The sequence below is a fragment of the Hippocampus guttulatus genome, chromosome 4, assembly GCF_054856545.1.
Source record: "Hippocampus guttulatus isolate MCC_2025c chromosome 4, RoL_Hgut_1.0, whole genome shotgun sequence".
Lineage (NCBI taxonomy): Eukaryota > Metazoa > Chordata > Actinopteri > Syngnathiformes > Syngnathidae > Hippocampus > Hippocampus guttulatus.
The window spans coordinates 16,963,202-16,985,268 of record NC_141264.1 but is presented as its reverse complement, the minus strand read 5'-3'; the positions used below and the strand labels follow the sequence as shown (position 1 = coordinate 16,985,268).

General features: G+C 41.8%; 1 protein-coding gene across 1 annotated transcript; it reads right to left on the bottom strand.

The window, feature by feature from the left end:
* Positions 1 to 3,206: 3,206 nt before the first annotated feature.
* Positions 3,207 to 21,988, bottom strand: LOC147206144 (CD82 antigen-like). Its single transcript, XM_086109700.1, has 9 exons — positions 21,871 to 21,988; positions 18,685 to 18,757; positions 16,301 to 16,373; positions 11,026 to 11,150; positions 9,288 to 9,362; positions 7,436 to 7,534; positions 6,757 to 6,930; positions 5,535 to 5,618; positions 3,207 to 4,508 (listed from the first exon to the last, which is right to left on the bottom strand). Exons 2-9 carry the CDS (start codon positions 18,745 to 18,747, stop codon positions 4,431 to 4,433), a joined length of 771 nt encoding a protein of 256 aa, XP_085965826.1. The 5' UTR covers positions 18,748 to 18,757; positions 21,871 to 21,988; the 3' UTR covers positions 3,207 to 4,430.
* Positions 21,989 to 22,067: the final 79 nt, after the last annotated feature.

Below are 22,067 nucleotides of genomic sequence, written 5' to 3'. Positions count from 1 at the left end.
TGTGTGTGTGTGCGCGCGCGCGAGCAAATGACATTGTTATTGTAAAAAATAAAAAACTGACTGAGATGTTTTCAACTGTACTCCCTTAGGAAAAAGAGACATGCTATTTTACATCTGGTTTTAATTAAAAATAATGTGGTGTAATCGCGACATACTCACAAGTAGACTTTACCTCAGAGGTTCTTTTAAATTTTGTAATCTAGTCCTGTCTATTCCCAAAACGAGTGGAATGGAAGGTAATTGGACTTCTTTTAGAATATTTTTCATGCTGTGCTGTCTCCAAGGAGGGTTAAAAAGTACCAACCGTATTTCAACAAAGTAAGGAGCAGAAAGTACACATAGATGTTTTTTAAAAATGGTGAGCAAAAGTAAAACTTTATTTGAAAAATAATCAAATACAAATACCGGAAAACATACAACATAAATACAGTTTCAAAGTATGTGTACTGTCTCCAGTCTCTTTCGATGATCCGATCCCTATTTCTCTCCCATTAGACACACACCAGCCATCCATGTTCTAGACCACTTATCCTGTTCAGGGTCGCTGGAAATCTGGAGCGGATCCCAGCGGACTCAGGGTGAAAGCGTGATGATGATTGCCTGTCAATCACAGGGCTGACACATAGACAGGGGCAGACTACCAATCACAACTACAGATCATTTGGAGCCTTCACTAACGCTCACATACGATTTGTATCTGTGGACCAGAAAGTAGACCAACCAATCAGATCACAGAGCCTGCAGCGATCTAAAGAGAAAGTGGGCTTATTTTCCACCTCTGTTGGATTCTTCACGCCGCTGGGTTGGAAATGAGGCGGAGGACACCCACCGACCTGCAGCCACTTACCGCCTCTCTGCCTATCATGGAAACAATTTGAACACCTAATGGAACTGGGCTGATCCTCTCCAGCCTTCTTGTTGGGGGTGCGAACCATACAAGATCATTTGTGCGTAGAAGTCGTCAGGCTCCAAGTAATCCAAATACGACGGGGACGAGATTCAGATTCAGAAAACTTTATTTATCCCCATGGGGCAATTAGAGTGAGATGTTCTTGAGTGGTGATTTCCACCACTGTAACGTGGCACATTCGCGGGCCGTGAAAGATCATCTGATGTATCATGGGAAATTATCCAATTTCACTAAAAGTGGGAGTCAAGTCAGAAATTTTCTGTTCTAGTGACTAGTCGAAGCAGCCTTCTGATTAATATTGTATTTGTGTAAAATGAATGAAGCAGCCATTTTTAATCCATCTCGGGGCGGTGGGGTGGGGCATTTTGCCACTTGCAGTCAACTGAAAATGACATCACAGTTCCTCAGGGCTCAGGTAACGACCAATCACGGCTCACCTGTTTGTGAGTCCTCACATCTGGTCATGTGACCTTTCGCAAGCTGTCTTTGACAGTGACATCGTGACCTGCAGAACAATGACGATCACTTCCACTAGAGGGCAGAGGGTACAATTAACCAATGTGGCCAGTGGTTGCCATTCATAAAGTAACGAGAAATAGCTAGCTCGCTGGTACGCCGACACAGATTTCATAATGAGTAAATACTTTGGGAGTAGGTAAGTTTCAGTTAAGGTGTTAGGCTAATGATGTGATTTGGCTCAATAAAGGCTTGGAAACGCGATACCGCATATCAGCTTAGGAGCTAGCCTGAGCCGCTTAAAAGGGAGGCTAGTGAGACCAGGTCAGTGTGCAGGTGGAGTGATTGGAGGCCCACTGACGTCATCATGATGTCTGAACAGGATGCTAAGAGGAAGGACAGCACCCAACATGCACAAGCAAGTGGAAACATTCTAGTGGAACAACACATGCGGATTGTGTTTTGTCCTGCAATCTTTTGAACCCCCGCCACCACACTACTTTTTTCTAACCATGCGCCCAAAGAAATTGAATACTGTGAAGAAGAGGATTATGCTCATCAATTTCAAGCTTGAAATTTTGGAAAAATATGACCCAATTGTGTGTAATCGATTTGGCAAAATAGTCCAAACTTCTACGAGTTCTACGATACGTATTACATGAGAATTAGTTGACAAAGGCTGTAGTACAAGTTAAATAAACAAAATGTTAAAATAAGCTCTTAACCCCGGTCTTCCGTCCATCGAAAGTGGCTTCTGGAAGAAAGGAAAGCATGGCAAACAAGCAAACGCCGACGTAAACTCCAGCTGCTATGTTGGTAGCATGGTTTATATGTGTTGGAAGGTTGCCAAAGAGGGAATGTGACAGGTTTGATAATGTATTATTTGGCGTGGAAAATCAATGTATAGCCATTGCCAAGTGTTGGCTTTCAAGAAAATCAAAAATAAAAACACGCACGACAAAAAGACATAATTTGGAAAGGAATTACAAAACAATTTTTGTCATTAGCGTCATCTCAAATTCAAACTAAGTACACAAATTGTTTTCCCCAATTAGTTTGAGACAGCCGTCATTCTTGTTCCTCAACTTTTCTTCTTTGCGTTCCTTAAAGCTGCCCCCCCAAGAAGCAAACATAATTAAATTCAGCAGAAGGAAATAAAAATAAAATGTACGCTTGTCTTTAAAACAAAATATCATAGCTACGTTTTGCCGAGAAGCCCTACGTGATTAAACATCTCGCCTACCTTAATGGATTATTTACCATCATGTTTAATTTTTACTCAGTATGTAAATAACAATTACGTGGTGGCACAGCTGGTGTTCATAGTCTCAAATATGATAAGAAGTGAAACGATTCTAATTCAGCATGGCCAGATGCAGATGTGTTGAATTAGTGGAGAGGTCTCTTGGGGGGGTGGGGGGGCATCGAGGCGTTCTAATGCTGCAGCTGCAATTAAGTGCCTTTTTTTTTAGACAGTAGTGGAGACTTGTTGCTATTTATGCTGGTGAATCACAAAGGAGCTATTTACTTGTGCCTTGACGTGAAATTAAGAGCCACCCACCACATTTCAAGAAGTGACAGCGTTTCAAGTAGGACCGGAAAGGTTAAAAAAAAAAATACTGTTATCAAGAGTGGGTTGGTCTATTCACACTGAAGTCAAGACGTATGTTTCTTATTGGTCAAACTCACTGTTATATTGATGTTTTTTTTAAACTACAAGACAGTAAGCTATTAATTTGCGCTTTTGACCCATTTTTTATTTTGCCTAGTCTATACTGCCATCTATTGGTCCCCGTCGGTACAAACCCAAGCACTCAAAAAAAAAAAGAAAAGCGCACAATCGTGGATTCCCCTTTAATTGCAGTTTTCCGTCGTAACAAAAATAGAAAAAAATACACTTGTTTTAATAATCCACATAAATATTTTGGGGAAATACTGTTGCTTTTTTTTCAAAGTGTAAAAAAAGATTGAAAATAGTAAAAACCCATTTCATTTAAGTTAAATTAATGTTACAATTTGGCAGATGAAGCAATAACATATTTGAAACGCATCAACATAAGAGAACAGCAATACTTTTGTTGAAACAAAGAGCAAAACAAGAAAATTACGATAAATACATGTACGCTGTGTGTTAAACAAGAGTTGTCTACCTGTGAAATGGGCCGTTGCAGAAAATAAACACAAAAACCTAAAAAAAACAACTGCTTAGAAAAACCAAGCAGGGGAAGATCAAGACTCTACTGTCAGTTCACTCACTTTTTCCATGAAAAACGCAGGGAAAGCTTCCCTTAAAAAACTCATAAATACAACTCCCGATTACCAGTCAGACACACTCAAGAGGAATGCCGAATCTATCATGAGCAAGGGCGGAGGAGGCTGGTGGGATTAAAGAGGAGAGGCGCAGGGGTACAAGGAATTGGCGGAATTCGAAGCTAAGATCTCCACCGCAGCGGCCCTGCCTCAGGCTTTTTTTTTTCCCTCCTCCACCGGGTGGCAGCGGGAGTAGAAGCTGCAGGGTCTGAACGGCATTAACATCCACACACGCCCACTCACTCTCTCTCATCTTGGTGCTCTGAGGTGAGGAATGTCTCCAGCGTCTCGGCTCCATCAAATCTAAACAAAGTGCTCTTTCTCTCACTCTCTTTTAGTCTTTTAAGCGCTTCATTGAGGTCAACAAAAGGAAACACCAAAGAAAACATTTTAAAAAATCGTACTTGTACTTGAGTGTTTGCATCCTTTCAAATGGATAACCTTCCACCCCCAAAAATAAGAAACAGTCTCACAGTCTCCATTAAAAATACATAATCATAACAATTATTATTATTATTATTATTATTATAAGACAACAATGGCAACTTGTGAACAATAGCTGACAAGTGTGTCAATCTTTATCGTGTTTTTATGAATGTGAGAAATCTGCCCAACTGTCAAGAAGGCAGGAGAAGCTCGAATGCGGGAGACTTCTGCCTTCGTGTGTGTGTGTGTGTGTGTGTGCGCGAGCGCATAGGAATGTGAGATAGGAAGCGAGAGGGACGTACACATGTTCGTATGTGTGAGTGGCACTTCAGTACTTGGGTACTTTGGTGTAATCTTCCTGGACAACACTCTTGCACAAACACATGGAGAGGATCATCCCAAGAAGCTGGCAGGGGGGGAAAAAAAACATTGACAATAAAGTGTAATAAGTGTGTTGCAATGTAACGTGTTACACGTTGTTCCAAGTGGAATAGGTCATTCGGCCAGCAACATCTTTTTTTAAAGGGCTCCCTCTTCTGTTGTGAAATATCATTTACTTTGACAGTGTGGTAAATCCACATCAGCTACCAATATGGCTTCTAATAAACATTGATCATTTCAGTGTATGGCAAAGATTGCACAAGCCCTACACAGAACTTACATGACGATAATGTTTGTTGCTAATTGCTGCTAATGGAAAACAAAAGCTGGCCTACACTTCTTATTGTGACATTCAAAAATTCACATCTCACATTTTGGGGCTCATATGGGGTTTAAAAATAAATAAATGAAAATAATAATCAGAATATGATTTTTATTATCGTGGCAAAATACCATACACAGTAACATGCTGAATCTTTCACTGAGATGACGAACAATTACCAGTGGCCATAAACGTTGCAAAAGCAAACTTTTGTGACTGAACGTCCTGCGTATGTGGAACTTCACACATGCTCACTTCTGTCTACCATCAACCGAGCAGTTGTGTTAGATTGGCAAACTAGAACTAAATAGGGCATTGGGACCAGTGGAATCCGTAAAAAAAGATCAGCGGAACATCACTAAATCCCCAGTTTGTATCATCAGTTTGTGGATGCAGCATTTTGGTTCAGTAAGCAAGTACGTATGAAGCCATGAATCATCCAAACAGGTGCGCGTTCTTTCTCATGCATTGCCAATTTTGCAATTACAACTCCTCACATAAATCCACTGTGGAAAACGGGCACGACGAGCCACACTTCCAAGCCATTCACAAACATTCTAACTGTATCCGAGGAGAATGCCGACGTAAGGCTTTTGAATTTTATGTTGCTCCGATCAATTTCGATGAGATTGTGTGGTATGGCGCCACCGCAACACAACACTCTCCTCTGGAGGACGAATCATCTACTATTTGCTTGAGCACTACTGTGAGGAGAAAATGGATACGTACCTCCACGACCGCCACTCCGACACAGATTCCCAGAATAACGCCGCAGTTCTCCAGAAGCCATTTCTCCACACTGGTCATGCACCCCTGAAGAAGCAAGTAGAGAGGAAGCAATGGAGAAAAAAAACATTGTTAGCAAAGGGGGGGGGTCAAACACACAGGAGAGATGAAAGTGATCCCATCCTTTTTTAAAACACAACTATTAACTTTGGCAACACATGGCCCAGTGTGTTGCTTTCCGGCTTTCCTGACCTGATAGACGCGGTGCAATGCTTTGTGTAATTGTGATGACCGCAACAGTAAAATGAGCTTTCAAAATGACTACTGACAGCAGATGCAGAATTTATTTTCATATTTCCACTGTCAAAAGTTGTGGCGATGACAGTCGTGTACTGGACCATTTCACAACAGAAATTTGTGGGTAACCACCTGTGGATTGTATTTAAAGGATGGAGCAGTTAACGTGGCCGTCCGTCGATGGGTTGACAACGGAACAAGAGGAATGCTACGGAGATATGCGCCAAACAGACTCATGTCAAAAAGAGAAAAGTAAACATTCATGTTGATACCTTTACGCAGTCAAGATTAGTTGGCTGTGTAAATTTCCTCTTCTGTGATTTGCTCTATTTTTCCTGAAACCCAAACAAGCTTTTTTTTCTGCTCGTTAATTTGCATCTGTTTTCAGAGAAATACTTTTTTTTTCCATCTCGGAAAACATGAACATGAAAATAAGTGCACCCCCTTTGAAAAAATTCACTTTGGTCAAAACGCAATGTAAGACGCATGCTAGAGATAGGAACCAAGTTAGCAACATTGACTTTATTTACTCTTTGTTCACAGCCGTTTTGTTAGTGGAGGCAGTGCACATCAGTGGAGATGCAATATATTTGAAAAAAAAAAACCAAAACACCATTAACTCATTCACTCCCAAAGACGTATTTAAACGTCTTTTCAGACTTGGTCTAGCATTGGCTGGTACTGAATGAGTTAATTATCCAGCCTTGTGTTATTATATAACCTGAAGACATTGAGAGCGAAAGGAAAAAAATAGCTCGCCATAGCGGATGTGCAGGATAGCTCGGGCCAATGAAAACTGCAAAGCCAAAACATTGGCAAGAGCAAAGCAAAAACATGGAAAAAGCTGAAAAGATCAGCCGACTCAGCAAGTTGAAGTCTTCTTAAAGAGCAAGTGCACTTCAACAAACATCGTTGAGAGTGGCTGTACCGTTTGGTAGACGGGAAGATCAGAGGACAGGTGCTCGCACAGGCCCTCCACCTTGATGTCAGTGCCGGGCAAGGACTCGTTACGACAGGAACACGAATAGAGATGCTGGGAGCTGTTCTTGAGCAGCAGATTGTCAGACCAGTTGCCAGGCCCCGTCCACCCACAGCACTTCATCTGTGACGAGAGAGGGGATGTGTGATGTGAGTGGGAAGCTGATTGTTTCCTGAAGCGCGACAAAAATAAACGTCATTTTCGCGCAGCTTGTCAAATGTCATTTTCCACCGGTTTTCAATACCGCAAACATATTCCAGCACCTTCAGCGAAGGTGAAAGCTCAACTTATTACAGTAACAGACGCAACACTGAATGCGTTTTGACGAGCGTCTCATTGAGTTGTTTTCAGGTTACTCTTGTTTATTGTTCTGCAAAATGGCAGTTGCGAACCAGTTTTTAATGTACATTAACGACACATATTAGCTTCTGGACACTTTGCTCAGCAACATTTTAGAAGGAATATATGACAGAAAATACTTTAAAGTTTGTACTATAAACCTTTTAGAGATAAACTACAATAACCATGACATAGTGGGGAAATGACTTGGGACTAAAATCGAAAACCGTTGGCAAAATTAGAAACACCAGCATCATCTTCATCATCGTTGACGTCGGCATCAACTCACCGTCCTCTGGATGTAGTCCCAAGTGTGCTCTGTGGTTTTGTTCTGGCCAGTGTAGTGGACGATCATGCCTTGGATGATGTTGGACATTTCATGTTTCAACTAGTAAAAAAACATTGAAGAGCTTTGATTAACATTCATAGATGGGCCGGACGATTTTGAAACAAGAATCTAATGGCAACCTACAGACCGCCATTGAGCAACTCCCCCCCTAAATTTCAGCCTTTGTGATTAGAAAATTGCATTCGACTACATTGTCATGTCGATTTGAATTTGATTGATTGTTCAGCTCTAATTCATTCCACAATAATTCTTTTTAAGTAGGATAGGGATGTGTCATGGATGTTGTCCACATATAATGTATTCTAAATGGCAAATAACACACCCATGTCTTTCTTTCAACATCTGATCCGAATGTTTCCCCGAGGCCACGGCAGCGGTGCAGCGGGCCTGTCAGGTGCCACGCTGAGCTGAAAAGCTGCGAAAACGCCGCCTGTGCGTCTGTTGGTGTGCTAGATCACAGGGCTGTGGCAGCGTGAGAGCCTTCAGAGCTCTTTTGGAGATACAACCTCACCCTATTCTGGGAAAAGGGGGGGGCACCGCCCTGCCCTGTGGTGAGCCTTAAACACAAGGAACACGTCCAGGCTCACGGGGGCGTGCACAGACGCTTGCCGGAGAGCAGGAACGGCAAAGTCTGCAGCCGTGCACGGAGAACGAAAGCCCTCAATTGGCCTGCCTGGGAGTGTTCAAACACAACACACCCTCCACACCCTCTACAAAGACACTGTGGCTGGTAATTTTAGTTCAGCCTAAATTAATGAAATCAGTACTGTTTTAATTTGACTTGGACAAATGTTATGTATTTTGTAGTTGTGATGTATGGCGGTCAAAAAGTTCCCTCCCCACGAGCTATTTTGGTGACTAGGTGGTTTTAAGTGGTTAACGCTGTTTCTGGTAAAGCAGTATAGCCAATGGAAGGATGTTGTGTTTGATCCATTTTGGGCCAACTGCGCTTGCAGGTGACTCACAAGTGACAGGCCAGTTTGAGACGCCCGACCCCCCTCCTTTGCTGCTCATGCTCTTGATGCTGTGTCGAATGGCAGGTTGATCAGCTTTTCTTTTACATTTCTTTACACTGAACTTCCTCTGCTCCAATAATGCCACACGTACGACTGAGCATGATCTGGTCATTTACAGGTTGCAAAATTTGCAAAGAAATTGAACATGTGCTCATAATCAGGATTATGATGATCATTTCTTATGTCCGTATTATTAGGTTTGTGGGCGGGGGTTTTCAATGGCAAAGCAAAGACATCCAAGGAAGCCAGTGAGTTACAGCCGTCCCCGGTGGGGTTCCTGTATTCTCAAAGACTCAGGATAATTACGTTTCTCACAGAGAAAGTGAAAACACCTGACTTTCACCCTTTCATGGACCAATAATGATAACCTGTAACTGAATAAACTCTCCACTGTATTAACCGCTGTCCCTGAATGGGTTCATATTTATCATTGTTAGAATTATTCTAACAAAATAAAAAAGTTGGGTGAATGTGGGACAAAATAACCCGGCTGTATTTTATTTATACTACGTCTCTATCAACGTCATCTACCAAAAGCCCCCAGCGTCATATAAATTTTTTTTTTTTAAAAAACATCATCCGGTGAGTTTCCACTTGTCGAACTCTGAAACGGGGTTCCACCACAGGAAACAGGAGGCTTACGCTCGCAGCTGTGACACGAGGAAGCACAAACACCCGGCAGGCCACAGCTGCAGCGGTGGGAGGAAAAGGTGGCGAGCAGCATTCTAAGTAGGGCTGCAAAAGATGCTAAAAGAACACGGAAGTGAGCGTCTCACCCGATCTCTTTGGAAGTAGATGAGAACTCCGGCGGTCACTTGGGCGATAAGGATGAGCAGCAGACAGGTGAAGTACTGTTGGGGGGGTGGGAATGAACACAATGAGAACAAGGTTCAACCGAGACCTCTTCAGCAGTGTGGCGGCACTCAAGCAAAATTACAAACAAGAAACCCAAGGAGAGGAGAACACTAAGAACTATAATAATCATATCGCGTCTTTAGCGATCTCTAAGGCTAGCTGCCCCATTTTTGTGATTATTAGGAGGTGCCGTGGCAGCTGCTCACTGTCACTGGAAAAGAAGTAGGTCAACAACAACTCTACAATTAACTGCTGACATAAGAGGCCACGCACCCCCCCACCCCTCCACCCAGCGCATCTTACAGGCTTTTTATCCCTCTCCGCCCCCATGCACCCACCTCCGTCAGTCATCACATGCTGCGAGCACATGTAAGTAGAGACGTGATTCACTTTCCTGTCAGCAGGAATTTGTCACATGTTCTTAAGCAGGCATGTGGACCTGAAGCAGGTGCAATTACGAGCATTTTTCTTTGCAAGGAAATGCGCGCCTTCTGTTCTAACAATAGCTCGAAATGACAGTCGATAATGCCAATATAGGGATGATTAACTGCTGTGGTAAATTTTGGGTACAGGGTGCATGGTTTTAGGTTTCTCTCTATTTCAGTTTAAGAGAGAAATGTTCGGGAATTACGGGAAGTTTCGATGACTAACGTAATTTGTTAAGGCTGGCCCTGGGTGCTCATGGGAAGAGCGCATTTTTGTCCTGCCACCACACAACAAAACTTAGTTTGCTGTGTGGTCATGACGAAGATGCGGTCTTTCGCTAGTTGTTACATGACTTTCACATTTTCAAGTTGGAGTGAGAAACCAAAGACAACATACATACAAGAGATTACAGTCAGTATTTATTTCATCAGCGATTTGCTGTCGTCGCTTTGTCGGGGCTTTTAATGGTTTCGAAGAATTGCTCTCGGAATGTGTTGTTTTGAGGAAGGTAATGGACCATTTGCCACAGTTGCCAAGTAGAAGGGGTAGCCAAGTCGTGCATTCTATTTTGCTTGAAATTGACAGCGTCCATCCAGTATTTGGCAAACTTTCAGGGAGTCTGTTTTAACATCATTACCGGAACCATTTTCAAGGATATACAACCAGAGGCGTGTTGTTGCTGCTCGTTTAAATTGGACCAAAATGAAAACTTGATCACTCGATAAGGCGCTCAAGCCACACATCGTTTTTGGTTTTGTTTTAGTTTCCTATTTGAATCAGCATTTGGGTATGGCAGAAAAATGTACCATGAAGTAATAATTACATTTTTTAATGACTTTATTGATAAAATAAGGACCTGGGGGGAAAAAAGGCTGAATTTATGTAATTTTGTTTTGCGAGCCAATATTTAAAAAGGAAGTTAAATCAAACATTTTTTCTTGACACATGTTCTATGTACATCCACGAGCAGCAAAATCTACCTGTTTTTATTCATCTCAGGCGGTGGTCAATTTGCCACTTTCTGTTGACTGAAAATGACATCACGGTTTCGAAGGGCATGTCACATGACCAAATGTATTCCCATAATGCCATGGGGTACATGCAAGAGCAAGCCAATACCTCGTGACATTATGGGGGAAGAATAGCTAATTTTGGACATATGGGCAAATTTGAACACGTTTGCCAGTCAAAAATGTTGACTTCACGTTGACAGTTCCACGTTTCTGTACTCACCAGACCAAGAAGACAACGAATTTCATAGATGGCCCCAATGCAGCCGAAGAAGCCCATGGCCATTGACAAGGCCCCCACTCCGATGAAGATGTAGGAAGCCACTTTCACCGTGTCTGACGATTCCTCTGTAGAAAAGAGAAAAAAAACACACACACAACTTGTTCTGTTATGGGAGTTGGAAAAAAATTCTGAAAAGGAAGTCAAGTAAAAAAATGTTCTATGGGGCCTCACTTGTCTGAATGTGGTTTTCTGATATATTGTGTTTGTTTTTATCCATCTCAGGGGGCAGCCATTTTGCCACTTGCTGTCGACTGAAAAATGACATTACGGGCCCTAGAAATAACCAATCACGGCTAACCTATGTTCGGAGTTTGGTCATGTGACATTCATAAGCGGAGCCACAAATGCAATATTACTCAGAATGCCAGGTTAAGACAAGTGGGGGAGCGTAGACCATCTTAGCGTCAAGAATATTTTTGACTTGACCCTTTACATTTAAATTTAAAGCACTGTTAGCACCCAAACTGTGGGAGTTCTTTGGGAGATAAGTAGCCACACCCCTAAATTTGCTCTTCTTTATTGGCTGTAACCACAGAAAAGAATTCCTAACTATTGCAGCTAAAATGGCGTGCTTATTCACATGCAAAACAATTTGATATGGCTCGCAACACTGAGCAAGAGGAAAAAAAAAGAAAGAAAGAAAGAAAAGAAACCCAGTTAACCCGCCCACCGTTCCCCCCAAAATATTTGACATTGTCAGCCAGTCAAAGTTGAACCAAGACAACTAAAATATGTGGTGAGATTAATTGATTGCCCTTTTTGGAACAGTGGGGGAATGAAATAGAAGGACTCACAAAAAAACTGAAACTAAGAGTCGTGGGACATTTCCAAGGTGGAGCAAAGTGGCCAGAATCAGATAATTCATTCGACATCGTTCAGAGGAGTCTGGCAGCTGCAGCAGTTTATCTACGGCTGCAATTTGTTGCTTCTTGGCAACCGACTACATATACAATTCTCCTAAATTATCTGCTGATGGTATCTTACATGGTTGTGTGGTCGTCTCATTAAAGGCAGACATGATAAAAATAAGCATCATGCGCTAAATCAGTAATACCAGACTACTGCTCGCAAATCCTCCCACACAAAGCGGACTGGCACAAACTACAGTACATCTCTTTCCTGGTTGCCTTTAGCACCCAGGCAAGCTTCAGGATATGCCACTTATTTTAATTATGCTTTGGGTACCAAGAACAAAAACAAAAGCACACACAGTTCTTATAAAGATATTAAGTGTGGCAATAAACATTTGAATAATGCACTTGAGTTTAGAAAGCACGGGTTGGTCATACAGAGGTCTGCAGTAAATTTATTCCATCTTGTTATTGTGATTCGACTTGTCAACATATAGAAGTGTGCCACAATTACTGAACAACATGTAGCAAAGCCCCACATATTGCCATTTTGGCATTCACTGTTTTTGTGCGTATGTCAACGCAATCGCAGTCTCGATTTAGCGTTGAGAAAATTGCCCCTGGCGGCCCGGCGATGAGTGGTTAGCACGTTGACCTCACAGTGCAGAGGTCGTGGGTTCGATCCCAGCTCCGGCCTCCCTGTGTGGAGTTTGCATGTTCTCCCCGTGCCTGCGTGGGTTTTCTCCGGGTACTCCGGTATCCTCCCACATTCCAAAAACATGCATGACAGGCTGATTGAACACACTAAATTGTCCCAAGGTGTGAGTGTGAGCGTGGATGGTTGTTTGTCTGTGTGTGCCCTGCGATTGGCTGGCAACCAGTTCAGGGTGTCCCCCGCCTACTGCCTGAAAACTGAAAAATGATGAAAACTCATCCGCCCCTACACACCTGCCCGGCGCCTCGGGTCTGTGGACCTGACATTATTAGAAGTACCAAGAACTAAACTGAGGCTCAGAGGGGATCGAGCCTTTTCTGTTGCTGGTCCCTCTCTCTGGAACGACCTCCCACTGAACATTCGGCAAGCCTCCTCGCTGCCCATCTTCAAAACCCTCCTCAAAACTCACTTGTATTCTTTGGCATTCGACTCAGCATGACTTAGATTTGTTCTTGGTTTTTCTGTTTGGTGCTTTCTACCGCCTTTATTACCGATTTGTCTTACTGTTTATTGTGCATGTTAAATTGCTCCATGTACAGCACTTTGTATGCAGCGATGGCTGTTTGAAAGTGCTCTATAAATACAGTTGACTTGACTTGACTTGAAAACGGCTGGGATAGGCTCCAGCACCCCCGCGACCCTTGTGAGGATAAGCGGATCGGAAAATGAATGGATGGACGAACGTTTTACTGCGCAGTTTGTCTCGTCTTAAAAGAAAAAGCTTGTTAAGTTCCACTGAAGTATTTTCTCTTTGGCCCTCTGCCAAGTGTATCTAATCTGTGGGGTGAAATAGATTTTATCGACTTCCTGCTGTCTTCTTCTGGGCTAAAACCATGCACATGGCTCAAGTCAGAAAATGTTGACCTATGCACTACGATATTCCATAAAGCATTGTTCCTCACTTCTCTGCAAGTCTCCTCGAAAATCATTTGGGTGGCTTTCATGAACTTGCGATGCAGATCTTTCTGCAAATTCAACCCGTGATCCAGCAAGCATATACTCGGAGAAAAATAATGGTTGTGCATTCTTACAGATAATTATATGAAGAAGTTTGGATTTCTAAATTTATTTCTGTTCAGGGTGCCGGAAAATGTGACAAAAGTAGGGGAGCCACTCAAGCCAAAACCAAAACCAAACGCAGGCTTGTCTCCTCCTCTTGTTGGCTTCTGCTTGGTGACGTCACTTCCGTGTGACACACATGAAGAGGACTCAAACTCCCAGACAACTGTTCAACCTTTTCTTCTTCCGTGCAGTAATAAATACATTGAAAATCAACCCTCATGGCTCATGCATGAAATTAATTGCCAAAAAATTAAGACGAGGGACATTTTCGCTATAATTATTGTTAGTTTGGGTTAGTTTCATAAACATAGTTTCAGTTAATTGTTGTTTTTTTCTTAAAGGGTTTTTGTTTTTATTTTAATGTTTGGGGAGGTTTTTTTTCAATTTTAGTTTGAGCAATTTATTTAGTTTCCGACTACGAAAATAACCTTGCTCACCGGCGATGGAAAGCCGTGTGTGAGGCAAGAAGAGAAAATGCTTTTTGACACCAAAACATTCCCAATGTCTTTTTGCCTCCAGTTATTGAAGTGGCTACATACGTGCACTTCTATTTCTAGAGCTTATAATAACTCTGCAGACAAAGAAATTCTGTTTATGCCCAGCAATGGCGCAACTTCAGAGAATACTGTGAATCAATAAACATAGCTGCACAAAGCTTTGTTTCGTTTTTTTTTTTGTTTGTTTTTCTATGCACAGCAGCAGGATATCTTCACCGAGGTCAGTATTCTAGGACGATAGGGTTGGAAAATGTATGGAGGAGAAGTCCCCAAGTGCCATATGAAACGGGATGTCCTTCGTGCATCAGGGAAGAATAGCCATCGCTATATCTCTGGAGGGACAGATGGATTCTCATCACAGTACTGCTGGCTCTTGAAGGGGTGACAAATATAATTCATTTTGCTTTATTCCTTCAGTGGTGGGAAAAAAAAAACATCTCAGCTTTTAATGACACTGGTGAACTTCCTCTGTGGGCAGCCGCAGGAAGAAGACAACAGTCAAATATGTCTTGTGAAGGATACAAGGTCAATCTTGGTTGGTACGAGAGAATGGCTTCAAAATGTATGGGTTGCGTATGGGTTGTTCTCAGAAATCATTGCACAGTGGGGTGACATGCAAGTCTAAAATTGAGCTTGGGCAAAACCTGTTAAAAAAAAAGATAGACGCTTTAAATCAATCCTTCCTGTAGTTTGCTACGAATAGATAAAGTTAATTCATCCCTTCGTTTTTTGAAAATTGTGGTCTATTCTGTGTTTCGATTGTGACATGGACACCAAACACTGAGCACCCAAGTTCCAAATTATTTTGAAATTTATTATTTTTTACACTTGAATTGACAGAAACAATGGCCGTCGTGTGCAGTCTTTACTTTTGAGGATCAGGGTGGGCGCTGGACACCATCAATTTATCAGCTGTTCATTTCACAATACTAAATGACTGCAGCTGAGCTGCGCGTCTTTCACATCCTGCTGGCTGGTGCTCAAGAATACACACACACAAAAAAAAAAGTAGTGTGCGGAACTGGCGTGAAAAAAAAATGTATCCATCCATTTTATCGCATAATTGCTTCCAATAAAACTGGACACCACACTTGAGGCGTAATCAACTTGTTTGTCATGTAATGAATGAAAGCGTTTCTTGAACACGTTAACGACGTAATTTAAAGTCAAACAATTGAACTTCTGGTTTTAGTTTCGAGAAGTAAAGCATTCTGGACTATTGCAAGGACCTCGTGTCCTCAAAATAGAACGACTGTAACAGAGTGGGGTTTTTTTCTGCTTACAAACAGGCAAAATATCTCAGTAACGTTATTTCTTTTTATTTTACCTTTCAAACCATAAAAAAAAGGGTAGACAATTTAGAACGGAAGGAAGCTTTGTAACTCGAAGCAAAGATACCAAGTACATCTGGAATTAATACAGTATAGCAAAAGCGTAGATGAAGGGATTTTTTTACACAGGATGACTTTCCATTCTGTCAGGATAAGCTCGAATTTGGTTTCATTATTCTTTTTGACATGGTTATCATTGTGCTGATAACGTTTCTGTTTGCAACTCTGTGGAAGCTTTGGATCCTTGGGTAGAAATAGAACGGTGACAACATCTGTAGAGGGGCTGGAGGGAAGTGAGATTGTGTTGAGAGCTGCTGGGTTCAAGGTACAACTCCGTATGGGAATAAGGTGTTATTCTCTGTCATAAGACGAAACAACTCGAGAAGTCTGGAAATGGTGAGCTGTTAATTCAGTTGACTGTGCCCCTCCCCACCCAAAGGCAACTTTTAATCAGGATCTGCAGAAGTCATCATGTTTCAGTTATGTGCTTTTTTTTTTTGAGTCTGGTGTGAACATTTTTACATGGCTGCTCTGCACTATGCCTTTTGGGAGGCGATCCACACATGTTGCACAGAGCAGGCAGTCTCCGGTCAGCAGAACTGCCACGGGTTAAATGTGCTGAATGTTTACGGAGCATTATCACACCAAGACGTGGCAGTTGGATGGTGTTCGTGCGCGAACGAGTGTGTGTGTGTGTGTGTGTGTGTGTGTGTGTGTGTGTGTGTGTGTGTGTGTGTGTGTGTGTGTTAAGGCACTTACGTAAAACAGCGATGAAACTCTGGTTATCAAATAGAACCCATAGTCCAAAGCCCATGATCAACGCTCCAAAGACCTACAAAGATAAATACAGTAGAGAAGAGTCAGCCACCCTAGACTAAAGTTAAAATTAAATAGCGGTTGTTGGGGTGCGTGCCTTCAATGGAGGCACATCTGGGATTAATCCAATTCATTAAAAAAAAAAAGGCTGGGAACGGGACTAAATGATCAACAAGCTACACAAGATTCAATGCCTTCATATTCCAACTGTGAAGTTAAGGTTCCCATGTGTAGGATTCAAATACTCCAAATGTATATTCTTTTCAGTATCACACAGCGGGTCTTATTGCGTTGTTTCGGTGTGTTCCTGCGCATTTGCCAGGATGTAAGGTACAGAGTTGTATCCAAGGATTTCCACAGTACCTGAAACAAAACTCGCTGGAGCACATGACAGTTTCTGTGGCTAAGAATAGCTCCGAGTTGAAAGTGAATAAGATTGTCCCTTACCGACTGAATATATTGAATTGATGAACTAAAGTTACAAAACACAGTGGACCATTGCTTTTGCCATCTTTCTGTGGACTGGTAATACTTCCAATTGTTGAAGCATTTCTGTGTGCCTCACACGTCAGAGCCTGATAAACAACTGGAATACAGAACCGGATAAATGCAACATACATACCAACATAGCACATAAAAACGTGATACATTAATCTGTAAACTACAGTCCTGTCTATTGTCCAAAAAAAAAGAACATTGAATTACAAAACAATGCCAACGTAATAGAGTGGTACCTCTACTTACAAACGCCTCTTCATATAAAGCTTTCAAGTTATGAAATGTCTCAACAGGAAAATATTGCCTCTTGTGACGAAAGAAATTTCAAGATACGAAAGATAAAAATACAATCTGGCCCGCTACTCGCAGCTCCGAGTTTTCTGAACGGAACATACTTATAGCTGCTATCCCATTGGCTATTACCGAACATCATCCTGGCATCCCATTGGCTAAGAAGGACTTTTACAGTATTTGTCTGTGTGTGTAGATAGATTGTTGGGTGTCAATGCAGCGTCCTCGTCATTCGCCCAGGAAGTGTTTCGAAGATTTTACGTAAATGTGAAATACGCAGAAAAAGTGTTCGCCAGTCAGGCGATTGCTCACTACGCTGATGTTGGACATTTTCGAAGGATTGTTCAAAGCCGACAAAAGCAAACATCCTTAGATCAGTTCTTTACCAAACGGCAGGCAAAAACCACTTCTGAAAGAGAACATGAACTAAAGAGGGCAAAAAACGATGAGGACGCAGTTAAAAGTTAAATGACCATCATTCTTATTCTTTATTCTTTGTTTTTTACATTATGCACAACTCTCATTTATTGTGCAATGATCTAATTGTAACATGTATTTGTTACATATTTTGATGCATATTTATTCTTTAGGAAACTTTTTTGCCTGAATTTTGGGGGTGCTTGGAACGAATTAGGGCATTTACATGGAAAACGCGTCTCTACTTTCAAATTTGCTCGTTACGAAATTTCTTCCAGAACCAATTAATTTCGTTAAGTAGAGGTACCACTGTAATATGTTCTATTTGTGCCATGATGATTGTAATGAGTAGCATATTTAGGATTTTGTATGTAACAGCCCCCCCCCAAACCTCTAGTATCCTACTAATTAGGTCATGAAGTTCAGAGCATACCCTTGATGTGAGGTTGAGGGCCACACTGTTTAGTGGCACAGGGGTGGGGGCAACAGCAGATGAGTGCTTGCGCAACCCCTCCCCAGCACGTGAACAATAATTAAAGCCCTGGTTAAGATGTTGAGAGATGTTCATTTAGTGGAACTATTGAGCCCGCGGCGGTCATCATTAGCCCACCAGTTCCTGGCGTCCACTGAAGTTAACACGTGGACAAACAGCAACACACACCTCCTAATACCCACATCAAAAGCTTTCTTTCAGGAATACAAACGCATCGGAAAAATGCAGACATCCTCATAGAGTGCGTTTTAAGAGTCGTGTTTTATCTGGCCCTGACTTTATGTTGTGCCCGGTCAAAGCAAGATGGCAATAAAGCACAAGAAACCATCTGCTGTGCTTTCGACCAGTCTGCACTGAGGCCCTGTGTAATCACAATTTTCGGGTAAATATCTCCCGCTATGAACTACATCTGTGAGAGAGGCTCAAGAGTTGTGAAAAAGCTTCCAATAACACACGAAAACAGTCACAAAATTGCCACTAGTCTTTTTCGAAAGGGTTTCGGGGCTCTAAACATAGCAACAAATTCAAGACAAAGTGGCAAAAAACAAGCATTGCTCCGCATTTGATTTCGAGTAAAGACGAAGCGAGACATGACCAAATGTGTGATTGTGAATCGATGCTTACTTACAAAGAAAATGAGATTGAAGAGGAAGAGAAAGTACTTGGTGACGGTGATGCATCCCTTTGCCATGGTAGCGAATCTGCGAGACAGAAGTAAACACGGGTGCAGTGGTTACATTTACTTTTGGGATAGCCAGAAACATATAAACACACATGGAGAACAGATAATTATCCAAAAGCAGGACTCGGGAGAAGGTCAAACCATGTTGAAAGAACAACGGAAAATTTAAGATTCAGTGTCCAAAGAGACCTTTTTTTCCCTCTCCATGAGGCACCGTCCTCGCAATCAGCTCTAATCTGTATAATACTGGGCCTGTGGTGTGATTCAACATTTCTTTAGCATTCTGACAGATTCTAACATCAGACTTGTGGAGTTTTCTTTTTTTAAGTTTCTTGACAAAGACCCGAAAGTCTAGATCAACCGGGAAAACACACTATGGTGAAGAACAATGCTCATGTAATCAAAAGCAAATGCAAGCTGGGTTTACTTGCTGCAACAAGTTTGCAAAAGAGTAAACAGTGTGACCAGATGATGTACCAGCCTGAAAAAGAGGAACCAAAGCCGTCTGACGAGACAGAGTTTGGACTTGTTATAGTGATGTCTGCTCGGCGACTAGTTTGCTATTCTTTGTCACAGTCGCATTAGCACGACTGCACAAGTCTACGTGTTTGACTGCATCTCAGTCGCTTCTCTGTGAGCAATAATTTCCCTTCGAGACACAGCTGTAGGCCAGACCAACACCGCACACAAGAACAGTAGGAACATTTTATGGAGCTCCCTCGAGACAGGATGAGAGGGCAGTGCTCCAAAAGTGCTAAATAAATATTTACCATTGTCAGGTCTTTTCTGTCAACGGCACAAAAACTATAACTAGCCATTATGGTTAATTGACAACATGGGTAGCTCACTAATCGAAAGGCCAACGATTTTCACATACACAAGGCACAAAATGGTTGATGAAGAATGTATGGTTGGTTAAGATTACAGAAAATACTGAACACGTGACTTGACAAAGTCAATGTGGTAATCTATTACCTGACATGCCAAGAGGTCATTTTTCAAATGAGACAATAGTAACTGTTTGGAAAAGGCAACTGCATTTGCTGTTCTTTTAATGAACACATTTTTAGCATAATAACAGAATTGTCGAGCTCACTTTAGCTTACTGTCACAATAGCAACAAAAAGTACCAACATAGTTGATACAAATTGTGTTATTTATTTACTTTGCCCACTTCTGAATAAAACGTCTGCTGTGGTAACTTCCTGACCAGTCATAAATTTGTAAATAATAAAACATGTCATACAAGTTGTAAAAAGTGTAGTGTTTTTGGGGGTAAACCAAACTTGGATAATCACCATAAAACATTTGACTCGTGAAAAGAGCATCTGCTGGCTAGATGGGCTGGATGACCCAAATCACCACAATTTTGTGCTGAACCCTGGCTTACAAAGCCTACATCACACAATTGAAAGTCATGCAAGAATATAATCCTTAAAGAAGATTTTCTTTGTGGAGAGATGGACCTCAGTCGTATAGATTAAAATGGTTTAGCTATAATTCACTGTTTGTAAACAGAGCCCTATTCCGAAAACAGCTCTCCGACAATGTGCCGCACCGCATTACATTGGTTACAGCGTCAACAAACAGAGTCGAGTGCAGGATATGACGAGGCTGTTTGTTCCTCAGCCACTTTTACCACATCACTTTTTAGAAATAAGTTTCTTGAACAGTGATGAAGGTTGGAGATGTAGTCAGCTGAAATCCACCTAGTTCATTCTATGCATATCACGCAGCGATTCAACATATTTGTCAAAGCGTTTGCTCTTTCCCCCGACAATTCCGCTTCACTTTTAAGAGTGGTGATCGGTAAGTTCCCTACCCCTGTATTATAGGCAGCACGAGTGACAGATGGCAGTATGTCTAATGGGCCCGGCATGAACCAAAAACAGCCCTGAAGGCAATAGGTCTCGACCTACCTTCTGCCATTATATCAATATCTGACCCATTTAAACATCTGTCAAGCCTGTGCTCTATTCTAGTAATAAAGCCTTTAATATGGTCATACAATCCTGCTTCAACACATCTGTACCAACACGGGATACAGTTCATTATCTTCATTGACATGATCATTGGTAGTGCACTGGTTCACAGGCAACCAGTTCGGGGGTTAGCCTCTCACTGTCTTCTTCCCAGCTTCCCCGTGACCCTGAACAGTGTATCTGTTTGAAGTGCAAATGGTTGGAGTAAAATGGCAACGATACAGATAAAGGAAAAAGGTCTCTCTCTGTCGTGATATCATCTGGAGGTTGATCAAGTGTGTGATGTCATGGGATATTCGTGGAGACACGAGACAATGATTCATCGGTGGTGACAAAGAGGAGGCTCCCAGAGACCATCAACGTGATTCAGATGGAGTTTTGCCTTTACAGTCTCACACTATTTCAAAACCGGAATGAATAATGGTTTTGATTGTTCCTCAGAGTCTGCTTGTCAACCACAAAAAAAAAACATCCATTGAAATCGGCACCATGGGTTGTTGTGTTGTAATTGGTGTTGCCTCAAAGGAAATACTGTAGGTTGCAGTTTAGAGTTGTGATTATAGTTTGCAGGGAAATAAAATTTTCAAAGAGCTGCATGAAAGCGGCCAAAAAAAAAGAAATCTCTACATCACTGCAAATTACAACGACCATACTGTTAAATTAATACATCTGTCAAGTCAATTATATATATACACATGTAAATATATATAAAAGCATTAGAATTGAAAAACAGTTGAATAAATGGGACGCAGCTGTTACTGTCCTGCCAAACTAAGTGGTTCCTAACTTATTTTCAGTGTACATTTTTACCAAGCTGCAATTTCAACATGAAGACTAATGAGTTAGTTAAAGAGAAAGCAAAATCGCCTACATTTAACATTAACGTCCTGTCGAGTTCGTCAATGATTCATGTCCTGCGCTGGTTTAGATGATTTTAAAAAGTTGTTTCAGGGATTATAGCACAACAACACGCCAATATACTCAACACGGTATATTGAAAAGTCACTTTTTGCCTTTGGACCCCAAAAAGAGTTTAATTCACACGCAAGGAACGGCGAAAAGTACGACAAACAAACGTAAGCAAATACAGTACTTCACGTGTTTAAAACGTCTAATTTGATACAACCCAATAATATCAAGACACACTTACTTGGTTTGTTTCAAATAACCGAGTTTGGTCGACAGTCTTCGAAGAAACGTAAGTGTGACTCCAACAACTTGCTAACTGGCGAGAACGTGTACGCGTGCACGTCCTGGGAAGAACTCACTCCCTCACAGGCATGCGCACAGTCGTGCGGCCGACTTGGGTTAACCCACTCCTGTCCATTCACCGACATATAGGCCACA

Excerpts from the sequence above, each read along its gene's own strand:
- LOC147206144 (XM_086109700.1), bottom strand. The coding sequence starts at position 18,747 with ATGGCAAAGGGATGCATCACCGTCACCAAGTACTTTCTCTTCCTCTTC. Across the intron at positions 5,619-6,756 it reads ATCTTCCCGTCTACCAAACG|GGGTGCATGACCAGTGTGGA; the intron begins GTACAGCCACTC and ends TTGCTTCTTCAG. Across the intron at positions 4,509-5,534 it reads TCGGAGTGGCGGTCGTGGAG|CTTCTTGGGATGATCCTCTC; the intron begins GTACGTATCCAT and ends CCCCCCTGCCAG.